General features: G+C 38.8%; 1 protein-coding gene across 2 annotated transcripts in view; it reads right to left on the bottom strand.

Annotated features, from left to right (window-relative positions):
- kremen1 (kringle containing transmembrane protein 1) overlaps positions 1-27,596 on the bottom strand; it is a 74,230-nt gene that overhangs the window by 24,669 nt on the left and 21,965 nt on the right. For both annotated transcript variants that reach the window (XM_077241533.1, XM_077241534.1), the window contains exons 2-3: positions 13,803-13,965; positions 4,993-5,084 (exon numbers count right to left, since the gene is read on the bottom strand). In XM_077241533.1, coding sequence (XP_077097648.1) covers positions 4,993-5,084; positions 13,803-13,965 — 255 coding nt within the window. The remainder of the gene's footprint in view (positions 1-4,992; positions 5,085-13,802; positions 13,966-27,596) is intronic.

The following is a 27,596-nucleotide window of genomic DNA, read 5'->3' as shown; positions in this document are numbered from 1 at the left end:
GTGAAACAACAGGAATGAACAGTGAAAAGAGCTGCATAGATCTCATCTCTCAACCCTCGCTGGACCTGCCCTGGGTCATGAGGTACGGGCGGCCCTAAGAATTTAGAGAGACAAAAGAAAATACAAAAATAGCACCTGATTTTCGACTCCTAAAACACAAGAGGGTCTATTAACATCTACTGATTGGGGAAAAAGAACAATTAGGCCTTTGTATTTTGTTTTGTTAATGAAGATATTGGATCAAGAACAATATTGAACATGTACATCACGGAGACGTCTATTTGATATGCGTGTTTACATCTGGAAGACATATTTTTTAGAGTGTTTGCTCATCTGCTTTAAGTCTATAAGACGTTTCCTGTCAGATGTTAAATAGACGTTTAGAATATGTCTTTAAGATGTTTATGATTTAGAATGTATGTAAAAGTGACATCTTAAAGACGTCTATCAGATGTTAGTAAACAGCAGAAGCTTTCCAGATGAAGTGATCTTTAACAGACATCTTGCAGACATACTTGTGGTATCTTCATCTGTCTATTTAGCCAGTCATGAGATTAATTACATCATGATTGAATTCATAAATCATTTTTATAGCTGCACGATTAATCGTTTAAAGGTCGCGATTTCGATTTAAACACCCAATCGATATTCCTTTGACAAGTAGGCTCACAGCGAACTTTCAGATCTGCGTTTGTGCTGCTACTGACCCAGAGAGAGAGAGAGCAGTTGTCATGTAAACAACTTTACAATCTCTTCAACCACACAGTATCATTATTTACAATAATGCAAATTATCACAGAAGTACTGAAATAAAAATGTATAGTTTGGATATAACATTGATGTCAACAGAAGTAATCAAAATCACCTTTTGAAAATAACTTGACAATTCAAATCAAGATCATATCAATTACATCGTTATACCAGTAGGTGGCCACAAGTAACTGTTAAAAAATGCATTCATTCAAGAGTTCGTTTAAAAACACGGATTCATCCAGTAATGAAACAAGTGAAGTCTTTATCAGTGAGTCATTGAATCATTCATTCAAACCTTAAAAAAAAAAGAATTCATTCAAATTAAATGTTTTTTTTTTCTTGAAATAGACTGCAGCAATTAACATTTTGTCAGAACCTCTAGTAAATGACTTATTTAATCTATTCAGAATCGTGGGAGAATCATGATCTCTATTTTAAAGAAAAAAAATTGTGATTCCCGATTTATCCATAATCATGCATATCTAATACAGTGCAACCAGTGTAGTCTGATTCCCGAATAATCGATTCTTAAGAGTCATTATTTTTTAGTGAATCAAAAACATACAGCCCAAACACTGAAATCCGATTCCTCTAAAATTGACTAATGTGAGTCAGTTCTTTTTTGGGGGATAAAAATAGAGTGCATACTGTACAATCCGATTCCTGAACGAAAGACGCTTATGAGTCGGTTAATTTTAGAGAATTAAAATCATACAGTGCGGCCAGTGTATTCCAATTCCCGAAAAATGAATCTTATGAGTCAGTTCCCTTCAGAATTAAAAATATAAAGGTATTGTGTTGTTTATTGTAAGGCTTGTGAGATTTGAATCAGAGTAGTTACTGAATGGTTAAAGATAGGAGTTTTGGAAGTAGTAGCATTTAAAAAAAATTACCAAATCAATTAATAAATATATATAAAAAAGAGAGAATACTACTGTACGATTACTACTGTATTAATTTTCTTCAAAAAAATTCTTCTTTAAAAGTACTAACATAAAATCATTAATGGAATCGGAATTGAAAAGGAATCATACCCAGAATGATTCAATTCCTTAAATTACTATTAGATTTGATTCGCAAGCCAATCTGTCAGTGTAAATGTGGCACTGAGACCAATCTTCTCATCTGTTATTGCAGGAGGTTAAAGAGCAAATCCAAACATCACCCTGAGCCAAGCATCACACACACACACACACACACACACACACACACACACACACACACACACACACACACACACGTTTTAAGAAAATAACCTAACGCTAAACCTACATACTGAATATTCACATACTATAAAAGTGAAAGTAAACATTATAGCGTCCCAAGTTAATCTGCACATTGAGTGATTTGAATCAGTCCTGACAGTCTATAAATAAACATTAAGTCCCTCCGTTACATACAGGAAGGCTTTTCTATATACCGTTTCTACATATTATAAACTAATACTTAATTATGTGTGTGTGCGAGTTGGTAAAAGGACAAAAAGTCTGTAGAAGGTTAACATGATAAGACATCTAAAACAGGTTATTGTTATTCAGAGAACAAAAAAAACCCACCAAAACAGAACAAAGGAGAAAATCTACCTCTCTCTAAATGCTGCAAAGATAAGTGTCATTTTGCACATGACAGCGTGCCTAATGGAGATTGGGGCAAATTCTATTCTTTCATCCCACATAACAAATAGGGAAACAGCCTCAGGTGCATGTACGCGTGTCTATTGTGATGCTACAACTGCGCAGACTGCTTTCTGATTTTACACCATAACGACTGCCTGGAGCTAAAAAGTCCAACAATTCACCTTGCTTTCAATGGCAAACATTGTGGGCATCGTGGCTTTAGGGCACCACCCAAGACCCAAGACCCAAGACCTATCTAATGATATCCAAGCCGAAACAGGAGCATGCGGAGGACTGTATTTGATATGGGCGATGCCCTGTGAGCTGACGGGAATCTGGGACATGAAAAAAAAAAAAACAACAGATAGGTTACAAGCCGGTACACACAAACACATTTACGATAAACCAGACTCAAAACAGTGAACCTAACAGAGAAGACAACTGGCTGTGACAAAAGCTGTCCTAAATTTGCCTGCCGTCCAAGACAGCCTCAGCCCAGAGGGGCATTAGTTGGGTGGGCTTTGTTAGCTCCACTCAGGCACAGAGATACTGGGCATCCATACAGATTAATGTGTGCATGCCACTTTTGGGAAATGGGTCAGTGAGTGCAGTTGTACTGGACAGTGAATATGGAGATGGAGGAAAATTAAAGCAAAAGTCACGCACCACAAAAAAATTCTGAGAAGCAGGCCTTAACAAAACACAACAGGAGTGGATGTGATTGGGGAAAAAAGATCAAATTGATGGATTGACATAAACAACAATCCTAACTAGATTTTAACTAAAGATCTCTCTCTCTCTCTCTCTCTCTCTCTCTCTCTCTCTCTCTCTCTCTCTCTCTCTCTCTCTCTCTATATATATATATATATATATATATATTCTATGCCATTGTTAAGGTAGTCTGAATGATTTTTATGAAAGTCTTAGGCTTAGGATGGAATGAACGGAAGTACAGTCAATAATACCGTTCCTCTTCAAACGGTCAGTCGACGCTTCGTCAAGACCGACGAATGGGAATCTCGCTAGAGAGGCCAATCTACTTTGAGTGAAACTAAACAAGCCAATTCACATTGGCGTGCAATCATTTGCATCAGCTGTGCAGCCTCGCAGTGGGGGTATATAACGAGTAGCAGGTGCGATTGCACTTCAGCTTTTTGCTTCGGAGCCAAGCACTTCGATGCTCTCTACAAACTCTCAGGAGATTGTGAAACCTTCAAGAACGCCTTTTTCTCGGACCTCTCCACCCCGGTGCGGGCGTGACAGCACAGCAGTGCGAGTGGTCTTATCTTCTCTCTCCCTTTTTTTGAATACTGAGCAAAACAAAAAAGCTGTTGTCACAGCTGGTAAGGTGCGCAGTGAGAGCGCTCAACAGCCGTTTTCACGGCTGGTAAGACCAGCGAGAGAGACACAGCGCACAGACAGGTGCACATTCCTGTCTGTGTTCGCTGCGACCGCTGCCCTGCGTGTCCCTCAGCAGCACCAGTAAGAGCAGTCCCTAAAAGAGCTTACACAGATAGATTGCGTCTTTTTCAAGATGACTTTCTATCTGTGTGTTTCTGGATGTGGTCGTTACCTGCTGTCACGGAATGGTCACGATCGTTGCCTCGTGTGTCTGGGCCTCGAACACGCTGAGGCAGCGTTCGTGGATGAGTACCCATTGTGGGAAGATGACCATTGCGGAGCTGCGGTCGAGACTCGTTCCTGCAAAGGGGCGGAGTCCCCGTGCCTCTGCCTCGATCCAACCCTCCCCAGAGCATTGGCATATGTGCATTGGCTTGTTTAGTTTCACTCGAAGTAGATTGGCCTCTCTAGTGAGATTCCTATTCGTCGGTCTCGACGAGGCGTCTCCGTTCTCTCCTTCAGGGTTACCATATGCAACCGAGACGTTATCCAGAATGGTGATCTTTCAGCAAATAAAATATATATAACACTACTGTTCAAAAGTTTGGCGTCTGTAAGACTGTAAGACTAAATGTTTCTTAAAGTCTCTTATGCTCACAAACGTTGCATGTATTTAATTATAAATACAATAAAAACAGTACTATTGTGAAATATTATTACAATTTAAAATAACTGCTTATTTTAATGTAATTTCGTCCTTAAATGGCAAGGCTGATTTTCTGTAGCAATTTCTTCAATCTTTGATATAAATCTGACTGACAGAAAAATGAGTTTGCATTCGTATGCACATGCACACACATACATGCCCTCGAGACATGCACAGAAAGACTTATTCACTAATACCAAGGAAGAAAGAAAGAAAGAAAGAGAAGACTGCACTGATTATATGAAATAATACTGAATACAGATACATCAATAATTAATCTAATCACCCTATAGCTTTGAGGGAAAAACATACTTTCAACACACAGATGCTCTTGTACACTCTCTGGATGGAAAATGCAAAAACGTCAAGTGATGACAAGCACCGCAAACGTATCTGTGCATGCTGTGACAGTGTGATTTCAGATGGAGCAATTAGAGTCCTTTCCAAAAAATGCAGTTTTGCTTATCAGTTTTATTATCCAGATGATGGGAACTTAAAGTTTTTTTGGCCAGGTTCCTGCTTTAACTTGTACTCATTGTTGATTCGATGTTATTTTCCCCACTTTCAAACACTTACTTTGGCAGGTCGGAATATCACAGTATTTCCAGTAGATTCCGTCTTCAAGATCTGCGATGTAACACCATGGCCGGACATCTCCATCTGGGTTCCTGTGCGAGAAAGAGACTAGTTTAAAACTGCAAACTACTTGAACCAAATTAGTTCAACGACAGTCAAGTTCCTCTTTTGAAAAATTAGGCTAGCTATAGTAGAAGCTACTACAGAAACAAGCTATAATTTCAGTAAGTCTTTCTACAGGAATCCTCGTTACACCAGTAGGTGGCGACCAATGACTTGTCTTTATGAGTGAATCACTGAATCATTTATTCAAGTGATTTGTTTGAAAACTGATTCTGAATTGTCCCAATTCAGAGGCTGCATCCTTCAAAGGGCGAATTTAAAGGCAGATTGTGTCACCACGGTGCGACGAAGGCTGTCCAAATTCGATTGCTCCTTCAAACGCATCCTCCAAATGCGTCCTTCGTTTCCCGTGAAGTAAAGCATACAACAGATGGATACAACTTCGCGGCCTTGCCTACCCCAGAACTCATTGCGTGCCAGTGATGACATGATTTCTTTTGAGAGAATTTGCCGAATTACACTTTTAAATATTTAAATAAGTACTGAGTTTCAACTTACTCAAATATCTAATGATACAAATGTAAAACAAAAACAACAACTTTAGAGCAGTTCAAATGTTGACATATTACTAAGATGCGATTATATATAGTTGATGAACATGGTGAACATATTTAGACAGTTTGGGAACCCTGTTTTGTTTTCAGACAGTTTACTATAAGTTTCAAGAACACACTTCAGTGATGACTCAAATGAATCAGCGAATTGTTAATAAACCAGATAATTAAAATAAACAGTCTGAATGAATCATGATTCAGACTGTCCAATCTGAGAAAGAGAGAACTTTCAGCACGTTTAGGACATAATGTAAATAAAATGCAATATAATGTGACATCAAAATAGTGAGCTACACTAACTTTCAAAAGTCGTATATTTCTTATGTTCACCAAGGCTGCATTAATCTGACGAACAATACAGTAAAAAACAGTAATATTGTGAAATATTCTTACAATTTCAAAATTTCCAGCAGCTATTACTCCAGTCTTTAGTCACTCTGATTTGATTTGGTGAATCTGATTTGTGCTCAGGAAAAAATTCTTATCAGTGTTGAAAACTGCCTAATTAGCTTAATATTAGCTTAACATAAACGTTCTTTGATGAATAGAAAGTTCAAAAGAACAGCATTTATTTGAAATAGATTTTGTTTTATGAAAATGTAAAAGTCTCTACTGTCAATTTTGATCAATGAAATGCATTGTTGCTACTGGCTCCACATTTTTGAATGGTAGTGTAACTTGAAAACAACTGAGAAATTGTCACGCCATACTGAAAATTTTTAATTTAGTAGCATCACTGCTTTTAGTTAGTTACTGCATGTAATTTAGTTCAAGCGTAGCTGTCACTAAAGAGAAAAGCCTTTTCATGGGTTGTCAGTCAGACAGAAACACCCCCTACAGTGGGAACCTATGTGCTTTATTGAGCCTCTTTCTCTCCCCCTGCCCTGTCCATTCAAGCATGTCCACCTTCAGGTCAGCGTCTACGCGAGGGCCCGGGGAAAGGCTTTGTTCCTTTCCAGACAGTGACCTGCAGAGTTCTCCGGCTTTGTCTGCTTCAAAACCCCTTTAAGCTCTACGGTGTGTACTTTAAACCTTGATGCCCAAACTCCCAAAAGCCTTCAAAACAGAGTATTGATTACAACCGCACAGCTAGACGAGGCAGTGATTGGTTGATTTCTTCTTGAACCGAACATTCATCATAAAAAAGCCCGGCCGAATCCCCCATCACGTGCGCTACGGGTGCCCGCGCCGTCAGAAATAACGATAATTGCGAGAAAAGCTATTCTTCTTGTCTTTAAGGAGCTTCAATGCAACATCTCGAGCTCGACCCCGAGGCGACAGCTATCTGATTTCAGCCATTGTGCGGTGGAATCAAAAGGGCGTGCCACGGTCTTTTCTTCCCCTATCAAAAACACTTTCCAGCTTCTCTTCTTTTCTCTTTACAACAGGAAAGTGTATTGAGTGAAGCGTCTTTTCATGTGCTTTCTTTTTTGTGTTCGGGGGAAACTTAACCTCAGGTTGGAGTCAGTTAAACATCTCCCATTTTCCCCTGCTTTTTTCCCCTTTTCTGTTGAGGAGAATGAGATCTGGCCTGCTAACAAACCAGTCTGGCTTTGGAGCGATGTGTGTATTTCGACCATCAAGTTTGACAAACCCCTCCGGCCTGATGGGATTTTCATTATGACTCAGTCAAGTATAATGGATTTTTGCATAGTTTTTTTTTTTTTTAGGAATAATGTATTCTCCTCTTCAGGAAAGACACCTGTTTGGAGTTGAAGACTTGAGGGCAATTGAGGTTCAATGGAGGAGATTAGATTATAAGAGGAATCTTTCCCGTTGGCAGACACACATAAACATACTCATACACTGTGCCAGGTTTCTATATGGCTTTATCTGATCCAGTCTGCCTCTGGGGTCACATGGGGAGCACTTAAAGGAATAGTGCACCCAAAACTGAAAATTCTGTTATCATTAAGTCACCATCATGTTGTTCCGAACCCACATAACATTTGATCTTCTGTAGAACTCAAAAGGTGACATTTTGAAGAATAGCTTTGGACACTCTTTTTAATGAAAGTGAATGAGAACTGGGACTAGCCAAGCTACAAAATGACAAAATGCACTATAAAAGTTTCATAAAAAAAGGCTGATACAACTTTAATTTAATTCAAAATGTAATTGTTCATCGCTAACAGTACTCCTCCCGAATGTGCCAAGAAACAATCTCCAGTTCAATGTGATCAAAATGTTCTTGAAAACTGATTTTCAATAATTTGTTCATGAATTTGACCGTTCTGGATCTTGAGTTCAACTCAAGAACTCAAAGAAGTATTGGCAACTGTTAGCAACTCACTGGAGGGGAAGATTATGAGTAATTAACTTCAATTCTGATTGCAGAATACAAAATGAGACTGGCTGAATGGGGACTACAGTTTTTAAGTTCCAAAAGGACTCAAAATTACCATGCAAGTATCATAAACGTAATTCATATGACTTGTGACAAAGTAACTGACTAACTGATAAAGTAACTGACAAAACTATTGAATGTGCACGAGTCATATCAATAAACTAATCCTAAAATTCATCTATCTGTTTAACCTCTAATCACTCCCCTCCTTCCCTCAAGGGTGAGAGAAAAGCACAGCCACAGAGAATGCTGGGGTGAAGTCCCATAACAGATATAATAGGAGGCTTTGATCACCAAACGCAGGCCTGTTTGCCCTCAGGACTTGAAATGCGTGGACGTGTGTGTGCGCATGTGTGTGTGCAAAAGTGTACTTTATGATGCTAAGTGTGTGTGTGTGTCCGGTTAAGCCTGCAGGGTCAAGTCCCTTCAGAAAATGACTATACAATCCCAGGGCCTTTCATGTGTTACCGTAACGATGGGATCATCATCTGTCCGGGCTGGTTAATGGGATGGGGAATTACCCCTGCATTTAGAGATTTACATATATATATATATTTATATAAATATATATTATGGTGTAAATGATGCAGAAATTCTGCACCATTTATAGGTCTGTAATCAAATTTCTGACACTGATCAAGTCTCTGTACAGATGGTCAGATGTTCTTGCTTCCATTGAAGCACAAGATGCTCTTTAGAACAGCACAAAAGAGGGAAAAATTGTAACTCAATTTGTCATTCTGACAATATAATTGGTAAAGTAAATACAAAGTTCTGTCATGAAACTCTAGAAGATGCAGGCTGATAGTTCCTCAACTCAATTTGCTTGCAATCACATTATTCTCTCTAGGCCACAACTGATATAGATCTGATATGGATAATTCATGTAATGTATGCTATATTGTACAGCAGCATGTCTTACTGGCTCACAACAGCATGTCATGTGTATGTATTGAACCATCACTAAACTTACTTAAGATAGACTATGACGCTATTTTCTTCTAGATCTGCTGTACAGCAGAAACACCCTTTGTTGCATTATTTCCTGTTATCACTGTAAAGCTGTTTTGAAAAAATCTGTATTGTAAAAAGCACTATATAAATGAAGGTGACTTGGCTTGACTTGACTATTGGCAGTAGCAAGTCCTGTACTTGCACTGCAGCAGCAATAACAGCAACAGCGTAGCAGATCTTGTCCACCAAGACCAAACATATCAAATAAATATTTGTATAAAAAATAGAAGCATTTTATTAGTGGTCTTTTGGATTCTTTCTTTCTTAATTAATTTAATGAATTGTTTCTTGTGGACCGTAATGATATGGAGAGCAAACAGTCTCCTGCTATCTCTCAGATATTTTCCATAAGCAGAATTCCCTAGAAAAGTATTTTTCTCCTCTAGTGTTTCAGAATAGATCTCAACAATGTTTCAAACTTTGCTGAGATTTGCCAAGATAGCTGCATTCAAAGTATGCAATCAATATGGACTAAACTGTTCTCATTTAAATCTTCCGAGACCAAATTATGCCATATGAGTTATAGCAACCATCTCAAACAGATAGTTATTATTTTGAAGAATATTGGTAACAAAACAGGTTTGGTGACCACTGACGTCCATTGTATGGACCAAATAAAACCCACAAAAGAAACCCTGAGACATTTCTCTAAATATCTTCTTTTATGTTCTACAGAAGAAAGAAAGTCATACAGGTTTGGAATGATGTGAGTGAACAAATTATGATCGAATTTTCATTTTTCGGTGAACCATTCCTTCAATTTTACAGCTCCATACTCTTACTAGAAACACCTGAGACAAAGTTCAGCATTACTGGGCATATGAACTGAGAGAAAACCAGCTGTTCTTGTCTGGCCCGTGTTCAAAAGATTTTCTTTAATAACTGCTTTCCATATATAATCATAAAATTTATGATAAACTTTTAAATTCTGGGATGGGGCTATTCATAAAAAAACTGGGATTCTTTAACAACAAAAGCGTGTAAGATCTATAGTAGGGAAATACTGAAAATAGCTTTTTTCCTGAACGCCAACCTCAGCCACACTATTAGTCCTCTGCAGCTAACCAGTATCCAAAGCAAATATGAGCAAGGGAAATTTGCCCAATATGCTCAGAGCTATGCTTGGTCAACATGGCAGACATATGCTACAGCAGGAATGAAACTCAAGTATGAGCCTGTACAAGTGCTGAACCTTCTAAATCAAATAAAAATGACAAAACAGGCAAATAGACAATTAAGTACTTTTTTAATGTAGCTAACATAGTTATTTTATGTAGCTTTAAATTGGGACCGAGTTAGGACTTGTTCAACAAACAGTAATAATTTGAGACGCACGTCCAACACTTTTGAGAGACTGTTTAATTGTCAGAATCTATTGTATCTATATCACACATATATACTCTTGGGGCATTACGTGTCGATTCAACCACAACAATTCAAGCCTGCCTCACTGAACTGACACCTGGAAGTGGATAACAAACATTCAATTTCACAGTCAAGTAAACAACAGTGTAAACATAAAAGGCACAAATGCTTAACGATTGCTTGCACTTTCGCTTAAGCTAAACTCTTGACAGGTTGAAGATGGAAAATTAAACATTAAAGTTTCTCAGGGAAATAATATACAAAGCAGGAAAAAATAACTGGCCTATTATACTATTGATATACCATTGATTTACACTGAATACAGAGAAAATATCATTATTGACAACATTGAATACTTTGATTTATACAATGTATATTTACTATATTTATGTAACAGTATTTACATGATACTTTAAAGAATACCATGGTTCATGTCTAAAAAGTCAGGGCATTACAATTGTCCCACGATTGTAAAACACAGTCCCACTTTCCCAACTTTTAACAACAGTTGCGTGCTGTAATGAAGGGACGTTTAGTATTTATTATATATGTCTACTATGATTATTTTGAACGGGTCATTGAGGGAGTCAGGTGTGAACTCAGTAACGGTTCTGAATGAGACACCGCGAGAGTCTGATTTCAAATGCTAATTCACGAGCGAATTTGAACCTATTTTTGTAAATTTTTTTGACCGACCAGTTCATAAGAATCATTTGTTATTGCCTCGACCATCACAATTCACACTGTCATCGTTTCTCTGTGATATGAGATGAAACAGCATACGGATGGATGCAGTTTTCCCGACTAGATTTCAAATTATTGTAGCACATTTTGAAATTATATTGCATTTGCAACCATTCTGGTCGCAGTCCAGTGCCCTGCATGGTATGTTTTGGTGCTAACAAATGCATAAATATCTGAATATAATCATCTGCAAAGTGAATAGTATAAATACACATTCTTTTTCTATAAATGGGAATTACCTTAAAACCCTAAACAATGCTATTTGTGTACTATTAAAGTTAAGTGCCGTTTATGATTGCTCTTTCTGTAAGGAGGTGTAGAAACAGGTGTACAGGTCTGAGAGGAAGCTGATGAGTTGTAGACCTCTCCGTCTAAATCTCCAACATTCATTGCTCCTTTTATTCACAATTAATGGGACGTTTCCTCTCTGCCCCATCTCTAAATGTTTTCATAGCTATTTTACAGCACACAATAAAGATGAAATGTGAGGGATATTAGGACTTGGCACCTCCATTTCTCTCTTCCTCTCTGCCTGCTTCTCTGAACATACCAAGATTGCAGTTCTTTCTTTCAAGTCAAATGGCGTGTAGACAAGCTAACAAAGAGATGCAAAAAGTTTATGACATCATTAAAGAAACACACACACTTGCAGCTTTCCAGAAGCATTCCTCTCTTACATGTAATTGAAACTATAAAAACATTCACTACACAAATAACAGTTGTCATATCTTTAAAAACATACACCTGTCTCATTTTCCCTGACTCTTTTTAATGCTTAAAAAAATCTACTCAGACAGACAGACAGAGATAGATAGATAGATAGATAGATAGATAGATAGATAGATAGATAGATAGATAGATAGATAGATAGATAGATAGATAGATAGATAGATAGATAGATAGATAGATAGATAGATAGATAGATAGATAGATAGATCTAATGCTGATGCTACTTCAAAAAGTCTCCAGTGGTGTAGCCAGTTCGGCAAGATCTTGTGAAGTCAAAAACCTAAAGTCTGTTATGACACAAAGGCATTCCTACATACAGCCAGCAGACATAACACCATGCAACCGTGTGCCTAAGATCAACACTGGTGTTCCTGACGGTGATCTCCCCCTTTACACTTAATCTCTGTCTGCCGTTCAGAATCCGGCTTTCACTTCCCATATCATACAGTCTGCTGGACCTGCACACACATATACAGAGTAACCCCAGCACCCTTCCTCATGATTGAAATAGCAATAAGCAGGCTGTTTTAAAGCGAATGTTCATAAAAATTAAAAATCTTTCATCTGTCATTAGGCTGGTGACATTTCTCCCACTTGTCATGTTGGTCTGTTGTAAAGCTGTGTTTTTTTTACACTAGCTTAACACAGCTAAGCAAATGGCAAATAAAGCTGGTTTAAATATTTTGTCTAACTACAAATAATCAAATACCATAACAATTGCCTATATAAGCCATATACCAAGTCATACAATACAAATTTAAGAAGTTGTTCCCGGATTCAACTGTAATTGGCCCTCTTGTGTTCATGTTAACACATGGAAATAAATGTGTTCATTTTTCTAAATAACTTATTTTGTGTTTAGCTTAAAAATTAAACAGGATTCAAATAATTAAGAGGAGTAGACAATGTCATGATTTTCATTTATGAGTGAACTATCTCTAAGTATTTAAAACAGCCATCTCTCATCTACTTCCTTGTGTTTTCAGTTATCGTCAGTCCAAGGAATGACATAACAGCTGAGGAAACTGCGAGAACTCTAACTTGAAAAAAAGGGAATTTTTATCAAATTGACACTTATGAACAGACTAAGGTTGAAATATTGTGTTACACGTGTGCCTGAACCAAATAATTCAGCATATTGTAATCTATTACCAATTTGTTTATTACAGGCCTATGGCAGTAACGTTTTGTTTTCTTGCATGGTGGGTTAGCATGTGCATCTATATTCTAGAACAAATGTGAAGCTGAAGGGAGAAAGAGGTTATCGGTCATCCACACTGTCGCTCTGCTGCGTTTGTTTTCTGTACAGAGGGATTTAAGGCGACTTTGCAAATGTAAACTCTTCAAGCCCTGCTGAGTCCAAATAATGGAATGAAAAAAATTAAATAAACCGACACTCATGGACCACAGTCAAACACTGCAGTATGACTTTCTGAGCAACAATATGAGCGCAAATGCTTCCTTCCAACAACATGAAACAAATTTAGAATCATTTAGTATTGTGGTTTAAGGACTAACACATTTTTAAGATGCTTATAGATATAAATACGGTTCATGGTCATAGACAGAGAGACTTTCAATGAATAAAACATCTGAAATGTTGAGGACATAAAGTGTGAATGTTTTAGAGTGTGGAGACAACTCTTACACTCTGACACTGAAGAATGTGTCAATAAAATTCTTACACCACATATCCAAATCACACAATGATCCTCTTGGTTATTTTCACTTAAAAATGCATTCTTCTATTTAAAGGAACAGTCCACTCTTAACAAGTCAGAATATTATTCCCAATACAAGCATTCTCAATGCATTAAGAATAAAGTACCAGAAAGTAACAAGGTTTTATTATGTTTCTTGGACATTGCACTGTACCATAGTAAAACCATCCCAATTATTTTGCTTTCCTTTCAACCATACATTATTTGCCTGACCTGCAGAAGTTGTGGGGTCCAAGGCCTCCATCTCCATTGGGGTATTTGAGGGTGTTGTATGGATGTTGGAAAGTCTCGTTCCAGAAAAGGCACGGCCTCCCCCCTTGCAGGCTGGTCTGGTTCTGTCGGCCTCTATAGTCCTCTCCATTTGCTGTATAACACTCTAAGAGACAAAAGAGGAAATATTCTTTTAATCCAAATGTTCTACAGAAATAGCTAGTACAGCTAGTAGCTAGTTCAAACAGGCAGAAATATTCATGCATTATTTGATGGAGATCCCATGTTACGTGTAAATTATTATGACTTTTTAGAAACAAAACACTTAGTATTTTGGCAGATATTGTGAGGAATAAGAGGAGTCGCACTCAAACTGTTATGGTCATTTGTTATTGCATCTGTTAGCATGCAAGTCTGCTGTCCCAGGATGAGTCATATCACTGCTGGGAAGGGGTGATGTGAATAATTATAATGGAAGACATAAACAATCAGGTTTATGATTGTATTTGTGCGGTATGACCTGTCTGCAAACTAATTCCATAAGCGTGCGACAGTCAGGTGAAATGACAATTCTGTTAAAACCTCTAGCAAAGGCTAAACTGTAAAAAAGAACAAAAAATTCTGGAACGCAACCATATGGACCAACCCCACCCCATTATGCCCGTACCAACCCCCCCCCCCCCCCCCCCGCTGTTTCATCAACCAAAAACAACAGAGACGCAGGACTTTTGCACAGTCAAAATAAACAAGAGGGTAACTATTCCATCAAAGGGTATCTGTTGGTATTTCTAAGCTCTAGACTTCAAAGCATATAATTTGGACTGAGTTCTGGTTTGAATGAGGAAGCTGGTATGTGGAGAGAGCGTGGATTTAAACCCTGGCTTTCATATGTGAGCTACCTCATAATCTGATAACATCTCCATTCTGATCCGCTCTCCAAGATCTACAAAAGCCAAGAAAATGAAAACGTGCAAGAATAGAATCCCATGAATGAATATTAATAATAATAAGTAACAAAGCAATTTCCATTGTTATGTGGCAATAATTGTCTGGGTGGTTGTTTAATGGTTCAAGTCAAAAGAGCCCAAATTCTGGTCCCTAGATATTCTATGGCTATTTTTTCCCACTCATTTAATACGTACATATGTAAGAATATTCATAAGTGAGTAAAGTATTGAAGACATTTCCAGCATATTGGAGCACAGTGAAGATTCGGGGATAATTAGCCTCTGATTTCCAAGCATGGATGTCCCACTGATGTGGGTTGAGCCCTTCCTTCAGGGGTTGAGTAGGGCATCATGCACCAAATCAAAAAACCACACAACCTCCCTGAACAAATTTCCTGAATGGCATTAATCAAATGCAATTAACATACCTCAGGCAGGACTGCCTAAAATGAGTGCTCACTAAAAATCATTTTGATTTGTGTGAGGCTTGCTTGCCTCAAAAAAGGGCAAATGTTTTCCGGTGGCTGGCTCTGAAAAAAGCACATTTGAGCAAACGACATAGGGTGCAGCTACATATGTGGTAGGACATTTGCACTGTTGCTCTCACAACTGAAACAGTTGTATCCAATCAGAAAATACAGCCGTAAAAGCCACAGAACACTTGGATAGTGTCCAGGCAGCACTGTGGAAGTAATGCTCGCTGGAATCAAGAAGAAAGAAAATCAGGCCTCATTAAAATGTGAAATCACAGGCTTTGCTTTTTGGGTGTCATGTAGATTTTAATTAAAGTCATGCAGGTGGCAAGACACAGAAACAACCCCTGCTGGGACCTGAATAATGTTGAGTTTTTGGAATTACGATGACCATGTTTTAAAACATGCATGACTTTTTCTTTTGCAGACGGACAGATAGACAGACAGATGGACAGACAGATAGACAGATAGAATGACAGATAGATATCCTTAGACAGACAGACAGACAGACAGACAGACAGACAGACAGACAGACAGACAGACAGACAGACAGACAGACAGACAGACAGACAGACAGATAGATAGATAGATAGATAGATAGATAGATAGATAGATAGATAGATAGATAGAGAGATAGATAGAGAGATAGATAGAGAGATAGATAGATAGATAGATAGATAGATAGATAGATAGATAGATAGATAGATAGATAGATAGATAGATAGATAGATAGACAGACATATAGATAGATAGATAGATAGATAGATAGATAGATAGATAGATAGATAGATAGATAGATAGATAGATAGATAGATAGATAGATAGATAGATTGTTAGACGGACAGACAGACAGACAGACAGACAGACAGACAGACAGACAGACAGACAGACAGACAGACAGACAGACAGACAGACAGACAGACAGACAGACAGACAGACAGATAGATAGACAGATAGATAGATAGATAGATAGATAGATAGATAGATAGATAGATAGATTGTTAGATGGACGGACGGACAGACAGACAGACAGACAGACAGACAGACAGACAGACAGACAGACAGATAGATAGATAGATAGATAGATAGATAGATAGATAGATAGATAGATAGATAGATAGATAGATAGATAGATAGATAGAATTATCCTTCTTCAAAATGGTGCTGATAATAATAAAGACTGCGGTTAACGTTTATGGCAACATTCATCCAAAAACACTCACAGTGAGAGACTTAGGCAGCAGATTAACATTCATAAAGCTTGCCAATAAATAATGCGTGACTGGACCATTCCGTTAGGGGTCGATCGATGGCCTCTGCTGTCGCGTCGAGCTCAGAGAGTTTACGGCGCATTGGAGAGTCAGATCTCCCAGAGCAATCATGATTTCCTCTTTGTAATCTTGGACCAAGTTACTGCCAGCCAAACCATGCATTACTAATGGGATGGACGTCCTTCATACCCACTCTTCGCACAGCACAGGACTCATTATTCCTATTTATACTATGTAATGCTCACCTGCAAACGGCAAAAGTCACCCGAAGAGCAACTTTGTTGCCCCTTTGATAGGAAATAACCATCTTCTACTGCCTATCGCATTGGTGTTGGGTTACGAGCCGGCAGACATCTTGCTGCTGTGGCTAACCTCGGCAAAAAAGGTTTCCAGACAGGATGGCTGAAATAAGAAGGGCCCGGGGAAGGATAGCAATTAGCAGCAACTTAACTTGATGTGGTCGGCAGGCATCGTTAAGTTGCGGCAGTGTAGGGAAGCAGCGACTTGAATGGGAAGAACCAGATAAGAAGGTTCATCATCGTGATGAATGGGTAGTCAAAACCCAGTGTGGGTTGTCGAGTGGCATTCAAAGAAACACCATTTCTGGAAAAAAGGAGACTATTTGCACTGTAGTTTCCTGAGGATGAGCTTTCACACTTCTTTTAGTTGTAATAATATAACCTCCAAACGTTTCTCACTCTGTCACCAAGTTTCCCCCTGTATCGCCATGTGATGCCTTTGTTGTGGTCGGATCACAGGCCTTGATGGGAAACAGAGTCTTGGCCACATGAAAGAAAGGAATGGGAATGAAAACTATAAAATGCAAGTTCATCAACAGAAAAAGAAGCTCGGTTCAGGAGGAAGGGAGGAACCGCCCCACAGAGCCAGAAACAAGAGGGTCTTAAAAAAAATGGACAGAAGTGGATTATTTGCAAAGACTTACTTGCCCTGTTATTACATGTGCAAGGATCCATTGCTAATTGCTTCCATATTGAGTTTTCAGTTGCGCTCATCTTTGTAAAGGACAGAGAGAGACTTTGTTGCACTGTGATCAGAAAATTAAACAAAGGCAGAAATAAATTACACTGAATTTGATGTGTTTGTGTCTACCAAAGGCACTAGGATTCAACAGGGACATAATTCTCAATAAAATTAAGGAGTAATGCAGAGGAATAATTTAATAAAATGTCACTTCTATGTCATTAAAGAAGTCATGTCACACGGAAGGATCTCAGTCATCATTATTGTCAGACTGTAGTCAAGACGCGTTAAAAACAGACACACGTCGGGAGTTTTACATCATTAATCGATGACTTTAAGCCCCATTTATGTGGGATGTAAATGGAAGGTAGTGTACAAAAACAATATCTAGCGTTAATTATGATCATGGCTTTTCTTAAAAAAGAATGCTGGGAAAAAAAGACGTGTGTGTGCAGCAAGTGCTGGTTTGTTGTTGTCTCACTAATTGCGTCATCAGGTTCTGCGCTCCTATTGGTTTTTGATTTGACAGTTAGTCGTAGGAGAAGTCACACTGCAGGACTGTGCCCCAACACTTCAGACACTGCCAGAATTTCGTCAGAAGTAAAATTTGATCGCAATGTTCATTAAGAATAGTGAACCCGGCTTACGATGCAGAATCATTTTGGAAATCTTTCTGTGGTTATTTGCATATCAAAACCCCAAGGGCCAGATTTACTAACAGCTTGCTCCAGTACAAACCCTTTTTTGGCATTAAAAAACTGCTGTCAGGATTTACTAAAGACACACAGTGTAAAATTAGCGCTGAAAAGGGGTGGACACAGTTATTTTTTGCATTTGTAGGAGTTTCCCTTTCAGGTGCAAAATTGATGGGAGGAGAGTATTTAAATGAATCACGCAACGTGATTTATTAAAGTTTGCGCTCGTCAATTTACTGGTGTTTGCGCCATTATTTACCACCCAAAAAAAAGAACGTCTTAAACCAGATGCTGACTGGTAGATTGCGTTGGTTATTATGTATATGATCTGACTGTGTTCTTTAATTTGAGCGTCATCAGTAGATCACACGCAGAACTTTCCACTAACATCGGAGCTGTTTTGGAATTGCGCTCTCACGCTAATTTGGCCTGTTTAGTAAATCTGGCCCTCAATCTTGCAGGTAGGCTCTATGCCTGATGACTAATGCACTGGGAGGGAGGTGAGGTAATTCAACAAGACACTGTGCTTCCTCTGGGTCTTGTTCTGTGTCACACTGAATGGAGTGAGGAGACAATGGCAGAGGCTAAAACAATTTCCCACTTCAACTAGCTTCAGCCAGCCATGGGCTCAGCTGAGAACGTGGCAGGCCTATGAGACAAGCAGAGAAAATGATTATGTATAAAAGTGACAGTGCCAAACCATCTGCTCATCCTCCACATCATATGAAACACTCACCAAGTCTATCTGCTTCAGGGGGTGCGCTTTCAAAATGATCAGACAATTGGACAAACTTCAACTACAACACCACTTTAGGTGTTGCTGCAGTAGCCTCTGTATTATCAAAAGCAGTTCCCATTAAGAGGACATGATTTCAAGAGATGTATGGGTCATGACGCATCGCTGCTGACATGTCACCACCAAGGTGGCCTAATAAAGTGCTTCTCAAATGGTGGGTCATGACCTAAAAATGGGTCACAGGAGCGTTCTGACAGGACTGTGGGGGGAAAAACAATGCTTAATGCAAATGATAAACTGCAACTGACCATGTAATCATGCATAGTTTTGATAAAATAAATAGGTTTTTAGTATTTTGGCACAAATATATGTCACTTGTAGCTATCCAAACTAGACACATGCCAACAAGGGTATTTGCATGCATCCAGACTAGTGGTTGACCAATATATTGCCATATTGATATTTGTGACCCTGAATCACAAAACCAGTCACAAGTAGCACGGGTATTTTTTTGGCAATAGCCAACATTACATTGTATGACTCAAAATGATCGATTTTTCTTTTATACCACAAATCATTTGGCTATTAAGTAAAGATCATGTTCCATGAAGATATTTTGTCAATTTCCAACCATAAATATATAAAACATTTATTTTTGTCAGTGAAAGCAGCACAATCGTGAACATAAATGGACAAGACGATTTTCTCAATGTTTCGATTTTTTTGCACCCTCAGTTTCCAGATTTTCAAATAGTTGTATCTCGGACAAACATTGTCCTGTCCTAACAAACCATGCGTCAATGGAAATCTTATTTATTCAGCTTTCAGATGATGTATAAATCTCAATTTTAAAAAAATTGACCCATGTGACTGCTTTTGTGTCCAGGGTCACATTTACATTTTTATCATTTTTATTATTATACATTAGATATTAAGATATTATAAATTATTATGTATTTAAACATCTTTATTTGTGAAATATACTATAATAGGAAGTATATCTAAAGTATATATCTGTTTATTTTATGAATTTGTTTTTATCAAGTAAAAAAAATAAAAAAATGGTTAATTTTAAAATTATATATATATATATATATATATATATATATATATATATATATACAGGGCTTGACATTAACTATTTTGCTCACCAGCCACTGTGGCTGATAAATATTAGAAAATAAATGTCAAATTTGTAAAAAAAATATATATATAAATTTCATTGCAGAAATTGTAGGCCTATGTGTTATTCACTATCCTTATATTAAATAGTGCAATATCATATAGGCCTATATCGGCTTTATATCAGACATCAGCACTGGCCATCAAAAAAATCAATATCAGGCGGCCTAATCCAGACTACTTAATATAGGTTCAATGGCAAGTATAAACGTGCATGGTTATTTGATGACCACAATATGTTTTGTACAGTATAACATTGTAGTTCTGAAGGAGTTTTGTTCCTGTACAGAAGGAGATACTGTAAAATCAGACAGGTACAGAATTACAGCATCTCAGAGGAGCTCATCAATATTAACCTGACTGAACCTTCTCTATACTCTCCAAGACTCACTTATGCAGTGCACATTATTCAATCTTGTTTCCTTTAATGGGAAAAGTAAGCAGTGTGTGCTGTCATGTGCTGCCTTTGAAGGGTATACCTAGAATGAGAAACGCCTTAAGGCAGCCAGCTGGTACTTGTTGTTGGAACTTACCTGGAAGGTGAGAATAAATTTAAAAAGTCTTCAATAAAGGTGGGAAATGCATATTATTGGTTTAAAAGGATAGCTCACCAAAAAAAAAAAAAAAAAAATCACCCTAAAGTAATTCCATTTTTTCAAAACCACAAATCTCTGAAACTGTCCAAGTCGCTCTTTTCCAAAGCGCCAAAATCATATGGACTTTTATGATATGTGATAGAAAACAGTGTTTCAAACACAGAAAAGAAATGTCTGGAACGACATTAGGGTGATTAAATAATGACAAAATGTTAATTTCTGGAGGAACTGTTCCTTTAATGTAACATCATCAACCACCACAGGAGTTTCTCAGGAAAGAATAAGAAAAAATGGATGTATATGAGTTGGCTCTGGGTGATGAATAATAAAGTTCTTGAATGAACAGTCACAGAGGTTTAGCTGGAGTGCTGGCCAACACACACAAGTGCCTGACACTGTGAAATTGTTATTTCATGCATAGACATCCTCTCTTGCAGTGGGAATCCTCCAATACTACATCGGGCCTCACAGTCCAGCTGGATGAAAACTGTGACAGAATCCACAAGGCTTTGCCGTCATCTTTCATCTTCACCTTCCGAAAGGGGAACGAAAGCTTCATGAGCTGCGACGTGAAAGTGGGACCACAAGAGGTTAAATAAATAGGAGTGGGAACGGCAGACTAACTTAGCACACGCCACTGACACTACCTCAAACCAACCCTGACAGGAAAGTAAACAAATGTGAATAACGCAGATGAAAGGAGAGCAAAAGTCTCTTACAAAAAAATTATTGTCGCTGTACCATGGTACAGTGATGGAATCACATAATACAATGGTAATTTCATACAGTATATACAATAGTCATAAATTATTATCATTTTCATATAATGTACCATGGTATTTACAAATTACATTGGCACCAAGTGTTTAACTCAAGTGTTATATAATGTGAAGCTGTTTTTGTACTGATAACAGGCTTATTATGTATTTTTATTAACTTTTTTTGTTTGATTCCATTAAGTTCCAATTAAAAATAGAAAATCAAATCAAACGAGAGTACCTTTAATTTACAAATTATTTAAATAACTGAAATACCAACAAAAAAAAGGAAAAAAAAAACAGATGATTATTTAATATCTAAAAATATAATGTGAACACTATACACTATCTTTCAAAGGTCAGTAATATTTTATTTTAAGAAATTAATACTTTTATTAAAAATATTAAGCAGCAAAACTGTTTTAAGCATTGATTATAATAAGAAATATTTCTTTGGCACCAAATCAGCATATGATAATGTTTTCTGAAGGATCATGTGACTAGAGAAATAATTCTGAAAATTCAGCTTTGCCATCACAGGGCTGAAATGATATGGACTTTTATGATATATGTTTATCGAATTGCTTGGAAAACAGTGTTTCTATCACAGAAAAGAAATGTCTGGAATGACATGAGGGTGAGTAAATAATGACAAAATGTTAATTTACATTTCACAATATTACTGTTTTTAATGTATTTTTGATCAAATAAATGTAGCCTAGGTTAGCAAAAAACATCCCACCCCTCCCAAACTTTTGAAAGGTCAAATACATGTTACGCCAACGTACTGTATATCAAAATATACCACACTATTGTCATGCTACATAAAAAAAACACGTAGTAATGCCATGGTATTCTTCTGTAAAAGGTGTGATAAGAAAATAATTGTTGATTTTAGGTCTAAAAGCTCGAAAGTGGATTTGTTTGAGTCAGATACGTCTGGATTGATAAAGCACAAGTCAAGGTAACACTAAAGAGAAAGAAACAGAACTAAACAAACAAAGAGCCTATAAAAAAAGCCAGATACTGGAAGAAAAAGAAGGAATGGTCAAATTGCTGTTGATCTCTCCTTAAGTGCCCCAATTTTCCCCACAAACTGAGTCGAGCTTGTGAGGTAACAGCCGGTTTAATTTACATTTCCTTTTGTTATGGAGGGGGTCACAAAGCCAAGACTCGTAAAATTAACAGCAAAACAAAGAGATAGCGCCCACGCTAGGTTCATGTTCACTTTCCAAAACCGCTCAAGCCAGCCTTTGAAGTGCAACCCTAACTGCCAGATGAACCTGCATATAAACACACAACGGAAATCTGAGATATGTGTGGGTTGTGTAAGCGCGCACTAATGTACACTGTACTAATGTACACTGGAGAGCCAAAATATGCAGTCTAACTTGTCAGCTTTATCAAAGGTTGTAGATAGTTGCGGTCCAAACGTCCTGACACTGGTGTTGAATTCCCTTACTTGCTCAGTATCTGCATATATCAACATGAACACGATTTCCAAAGCTGTGATAATAAACACAATAGTGCACTCTCTCTAACGGCAAAGTGAGCAGCAGCATGTGGGTGTATTCTTATTGTATAAAAGCATGCTTGAGTAAAACAACTCCTACGAAAGCTAGCATACAGAGACCACTGACACAGACAATGTGGCAGTGAAAACATGCATGAATTAGCTTCTTCCCACAGCATTCTTCTCTTTTCAGCATCATCTTCTGTTCTGTCTCTGCCTCTTGTTCTCCCCATCCATTCACAGGAGGAGTGAAAGAAAGGGAGCGGTCTTAAGCTGTAGACTGCCGTCATGTTGTAGGATTTGAGAGGACACTGGAGCTCGTTGTTCCCACAGGATCTCATCATGCTTGTGTCATTTGCACCCTCTCTCTTACATCAAGACCTCTCAACGGATATCCGCCTACAGATCCTCGATTATTTTAAGCGCTACGTACCCATTAAAAACCCCTTCGTCTGGTGTTCAAGGACGCAATCTGGAAAGAAAGGAAACTACTAGAATAATCACTTTTGGTTAACTGAATTTGAAGGATTGAATTCTATACATTCTACTGCAGTGAATCTAGATTTCATTTCGAACCTTGAAGGATCATAACATAACTTTATTAATACAAGTTCCATTGTTATGCCAGTAGGTAGCGGCAATTGACTGAAATAGAATAGTTTGTTCAACCAAATCGATTATTTCAAAAACACAGATTCATTTACGAATGAAACAAGTGACCGTCTTTATGAGTGAATCACTGAATCATTCACTTGTTTAAGACTCTCGGGCTGTGACCGATATCGCCTGCTATACCCTCATTCACTATTCCCTATATTACTCCACTAATATAGTTCCCTCGAGGGAGTGAATGAAAACGAATGACGCATTTGCATAGTTTGTACTTGCTGTTTAATAATTATTTGTAACTTAGCAAACTGGCAGCTCCAGTAGTAAGATGAAAATATGTATCTTGAACTCTGTCATGGAAAATATGTAAACCTTAATCAAACAATTTAATAATCAATTAAAAGGAATTTATACATGTGTGATATTACGCTGTACCCACATTGGACCAGTGATTTGGAAAATGGATGGATGGATTTTCAGCTGCAGGCACCATCTTCTGGTCAGATGCGGGAATTCATTTGGCGCGCAACTCTCACTGTGGATTTTGGGTATTCTCTAGCCGTTGAGTGTACATCGGATGTACGCTCATTATTGTGGTCCATTGTGGGATTGAATTAGTGCGCGCGATAACTTCAACTCAACAAAACAACAAAACTACAAAATGTCTGTCCCCTCAAATAGTGCCCTATTTAAGGGTATGGGGGTGATTCCAGACACAGCCACAGTCGTCTCTGCTAATAATGACAAACATGTAAACGCTACAAACATGTGCTAGCATTGCATATCATTGTTTATCCTCCACAGTTTGGTTGTTAGGAGACATCTCAGATCCAACAGGTTTGCTGCCAGATCCAATATAGTTTGCACTGGGAAGTTTTGTATTTTAAAATGAAATGAAATTAACAACACAGGTTCATTAGAAAAAAACGTGGCTCTACATTTTAGCAAAACCCCAAATACATAACTACACATCCAATTCAATGCAGTTTCCAGCTGAAATGAACACTAGTGGCACCAACAAACACCAACAACTTTTGTTCCTTTTCACACAAATTAGGGAGATTATCACTTAATGAAGATTTATTTTGTGTTCCTTGCAAAATACTATGCCCTTCTGCACAACATTACAACACCCAGATTGCCTACAATACTATGTTATGAATCTAAAAACACTTTTACCATAGTGCATGATTTGTAAACTAATACATTTTGACATTTGCATCACTTAACCAGCTCGATATTTATGACTTTTCTGATGTAGTAAACCACAACCAACGTAATAAAAACTGGACATTTCATTTTCAAAGTGTCGTGAAGCTTGCAAGAAGCATGTGTGTCATCACTGGGACTTTTTTTCCAACAGGCCTGGGTTGGTAATTAGAGTAATTACGTAAATTTACAGTATGTTTACATAGTATAGTGACATCATATATTTCAAAAGTTCAAAGGTAAAACAATGGGATTTTTTGTGATATGACCCCTTTAAGAGTGAAGCACAGGCTACATTCTCATACTCTGCCCTTCAGCACAACATTACAACACCCAGATTGCCCTTAAAACAATTAGAGTGTGATTTACAAACGGGTGAAGCATATGTTTAAGCTGTTAGCAAGAGAGAAAACAACGGAGCGATCAATAATCAGTGCTGTCAGCTATAGATTCTGTTCTATGATTTAATAAATATTAGGGTTATCAACCAATATTCCCTCCCCGTGTTATCCTTTAAAACCTGACAGATGTTTCTATGGATAACTGGGTTACAGGATCATGGTTTTATGTGTAGCCTAATTCAAATCACGATAGTTTCTGTCAAATCAGAATTGGTTGGAGAAATGAGAAATGATTATGTTGACTTTTGTTCAAGATTTGGGTTTGGCCAGAACAGAGCAAAGTTGGATCAAAGTTTGGATCCAATTGCCTGTAACACCTCAAAGATCTGTGTTGCATATTATTACACGTGCACACACAAACTCACACCTGTTTCGGATCGCCCTGTTTTCGCTCAGGTTTATTGGTATTGCAAGAATGTTAATTATATGTGGTTTTAGGCAGGCAGACATGTGTCGGGTGCATTGAAGGGCATGTGTGTGCAACGGTAGACCCTCTGATACTGAGAAACAGTGATTACAGGCCACACCACAGCACAGTTTGTGTCTCATGTTACTTTAGGCCAAACAACCCCAATTCAGAACAGAAATACTATAGAACAGCACTGTTTTAAGCGTTCCCATAACTGTGTTCTCTTACGAGAGGTTCTCTCGTATTGAATGGGCGTGGCTTAGCATATAAAAGTACGGGCTGTAGGCTGACTTCCCTGATTTTTCGTCTCTTCAGCGAGCTCTTCGCATCGCTGGATCTGAGAGAAGTTTGGCCCAGCCTCCCGCTATATGCTTTCCCTCTGGTCTCTCTGTTACCACAGGTGATCAAGAGAATCAGGGAAATGCGCCACTAGGTGCTTCTCATAGCCCCGCGTTGGGAGAATCAGATTTGGTTCCTGGAACTAGCACGGCTGTCACTTACAGCTCTGCGCGATTCCAGTGAGGGCAGATCTCCTCTCTCAGGCTCCCGGAGCGATCTGGCATCCCCATCCAGAGCACTGGTCTCTGCACGCATAGTTGATCAACGGGTACTCGTTGCCCGAAGGAGTGATGAACACGATCACGCAGTCTAGAGCTCCTTCCACGAGAAGGCTCTACGCATCTAAATGGCCGGTGTTCTCCGGATGGTGCACCGACAGAGGTCTGGACCCACGGACATGCGGGGTGGCGCATCTGCTCACCTTCCTACAAGAGCTGTTGGATAAGGGGAGGTCCCCATCCACGCTCAAAGTATACGTGGCGGCCATGGCAGTGTTCGCAGAATCGACGCACGGCCAGTCACTGGGAAGACATGAGTTGGTCATCCGCTTCCTTAGAGGAGCTAGAAGGATGAACCCGCCGCGCCCCCCGTCGGTTCCTATGTGGCATCTTTCATTGGTCCTCGAGGCCCTGAAAGCCTTTCCATTTGAAGCACTAGACTCCATGGGGTTGAAATATCTATCACTGAAAACCATCTTTCTGACTGCACTGTCGTCAGTAAAACGTGTGGGGGACCTGCATGCGCTGTCTGTCAGCGCGTCGTGTCTTGAGTTCGGGCCGAATGACTCTAAAGTCATCCTCAGACCTAGACATGGCTATGTTCCTGAAGTGATGGGCACTCCATTCAGAGCGCAAGTTATTTCGCTGTTAGCTCTGACAGCATCTGACAGCGAAAGTGAGGTGAATATCCTCTGCCCTGTCAGGGCACTGAGATTTTACATTACGCGCTCCGCCTCCTTCAGGCATTCAGAACAGCTTTGTGTTTCGTTTGGTGGGCGCACCAAGGGCCTCGCCTCCTCGAAACAGAGCCTGTCCAGATGGATAGTGGGCGCTATAGCAGCTGCTTACGCGTCAAAAGGTCTGCAATGCCCTCTGGGCATCAGGGCTCATTCTATGAGAGGCGTGGCCTCGTCGTGGGCGTGGTCCAGTGGTCCATATGTGTAGTGGCGGGCTGGAGCTCTCTGTCTACCTTTGTCAGGTTTTATAACCTAGAAGTTCCTGCCTTGCAGGCTAAACTTTTGTCAGTTTGAAAGAGAGGTGTATTCTGCCCAGATCTTCCTGCTCAGATCACTCTCACTTGACTCAGCTCTCCTGGTTGAGCTGCACTAGTAGGGTATGTGCCATGTGCCTATACAGACCGAAGCGCTGCTCTGTATTCCCTATGTGTGCTTATGTACAAGTGATGGCCCGCGTGGCTGGCCACCTTATTTTTTCCACTTATGGGGTTCCCCTGAAAGTTCGGCGTCTCATGGTGGATGCTTGGCGCGCACGGCGTTGACAAAATGTTCCCGTAGCGTAAGCTAAACTTACGCAATACGAGAGAACCTCCAGTAAGAGAACGATACTCGGTTACTAACGTAGAGAGGGAACGAGTATTGCGTAATCGGCCGTGCTCGCGGCAGGAGCGACTTCGCTTCAATCGACGAAAAACCAGGGAAGTCAGCCTACTTTTATACGCT

Source organism: Siphateles boraxobius, unplaced genomic scaffold (genome assembly GCF_051911475.1).
Source record: "Siphateles boraxobius isolate OS27281-9 unplaced genomic scaffold, OSU_SipBor_1 24, whole genome shotgun sequence".
Taxonomy (NCBI): domain Eukaryota; kingdom Metazoa; phylum Chordata; class Actinopteri; order Cypriniformes; family Leuciscidae; genus Siphateles; species Siphateles boraxobius.
This window is presented reverse-complemented; position numbering and strand designations above follow the sequence as displayed.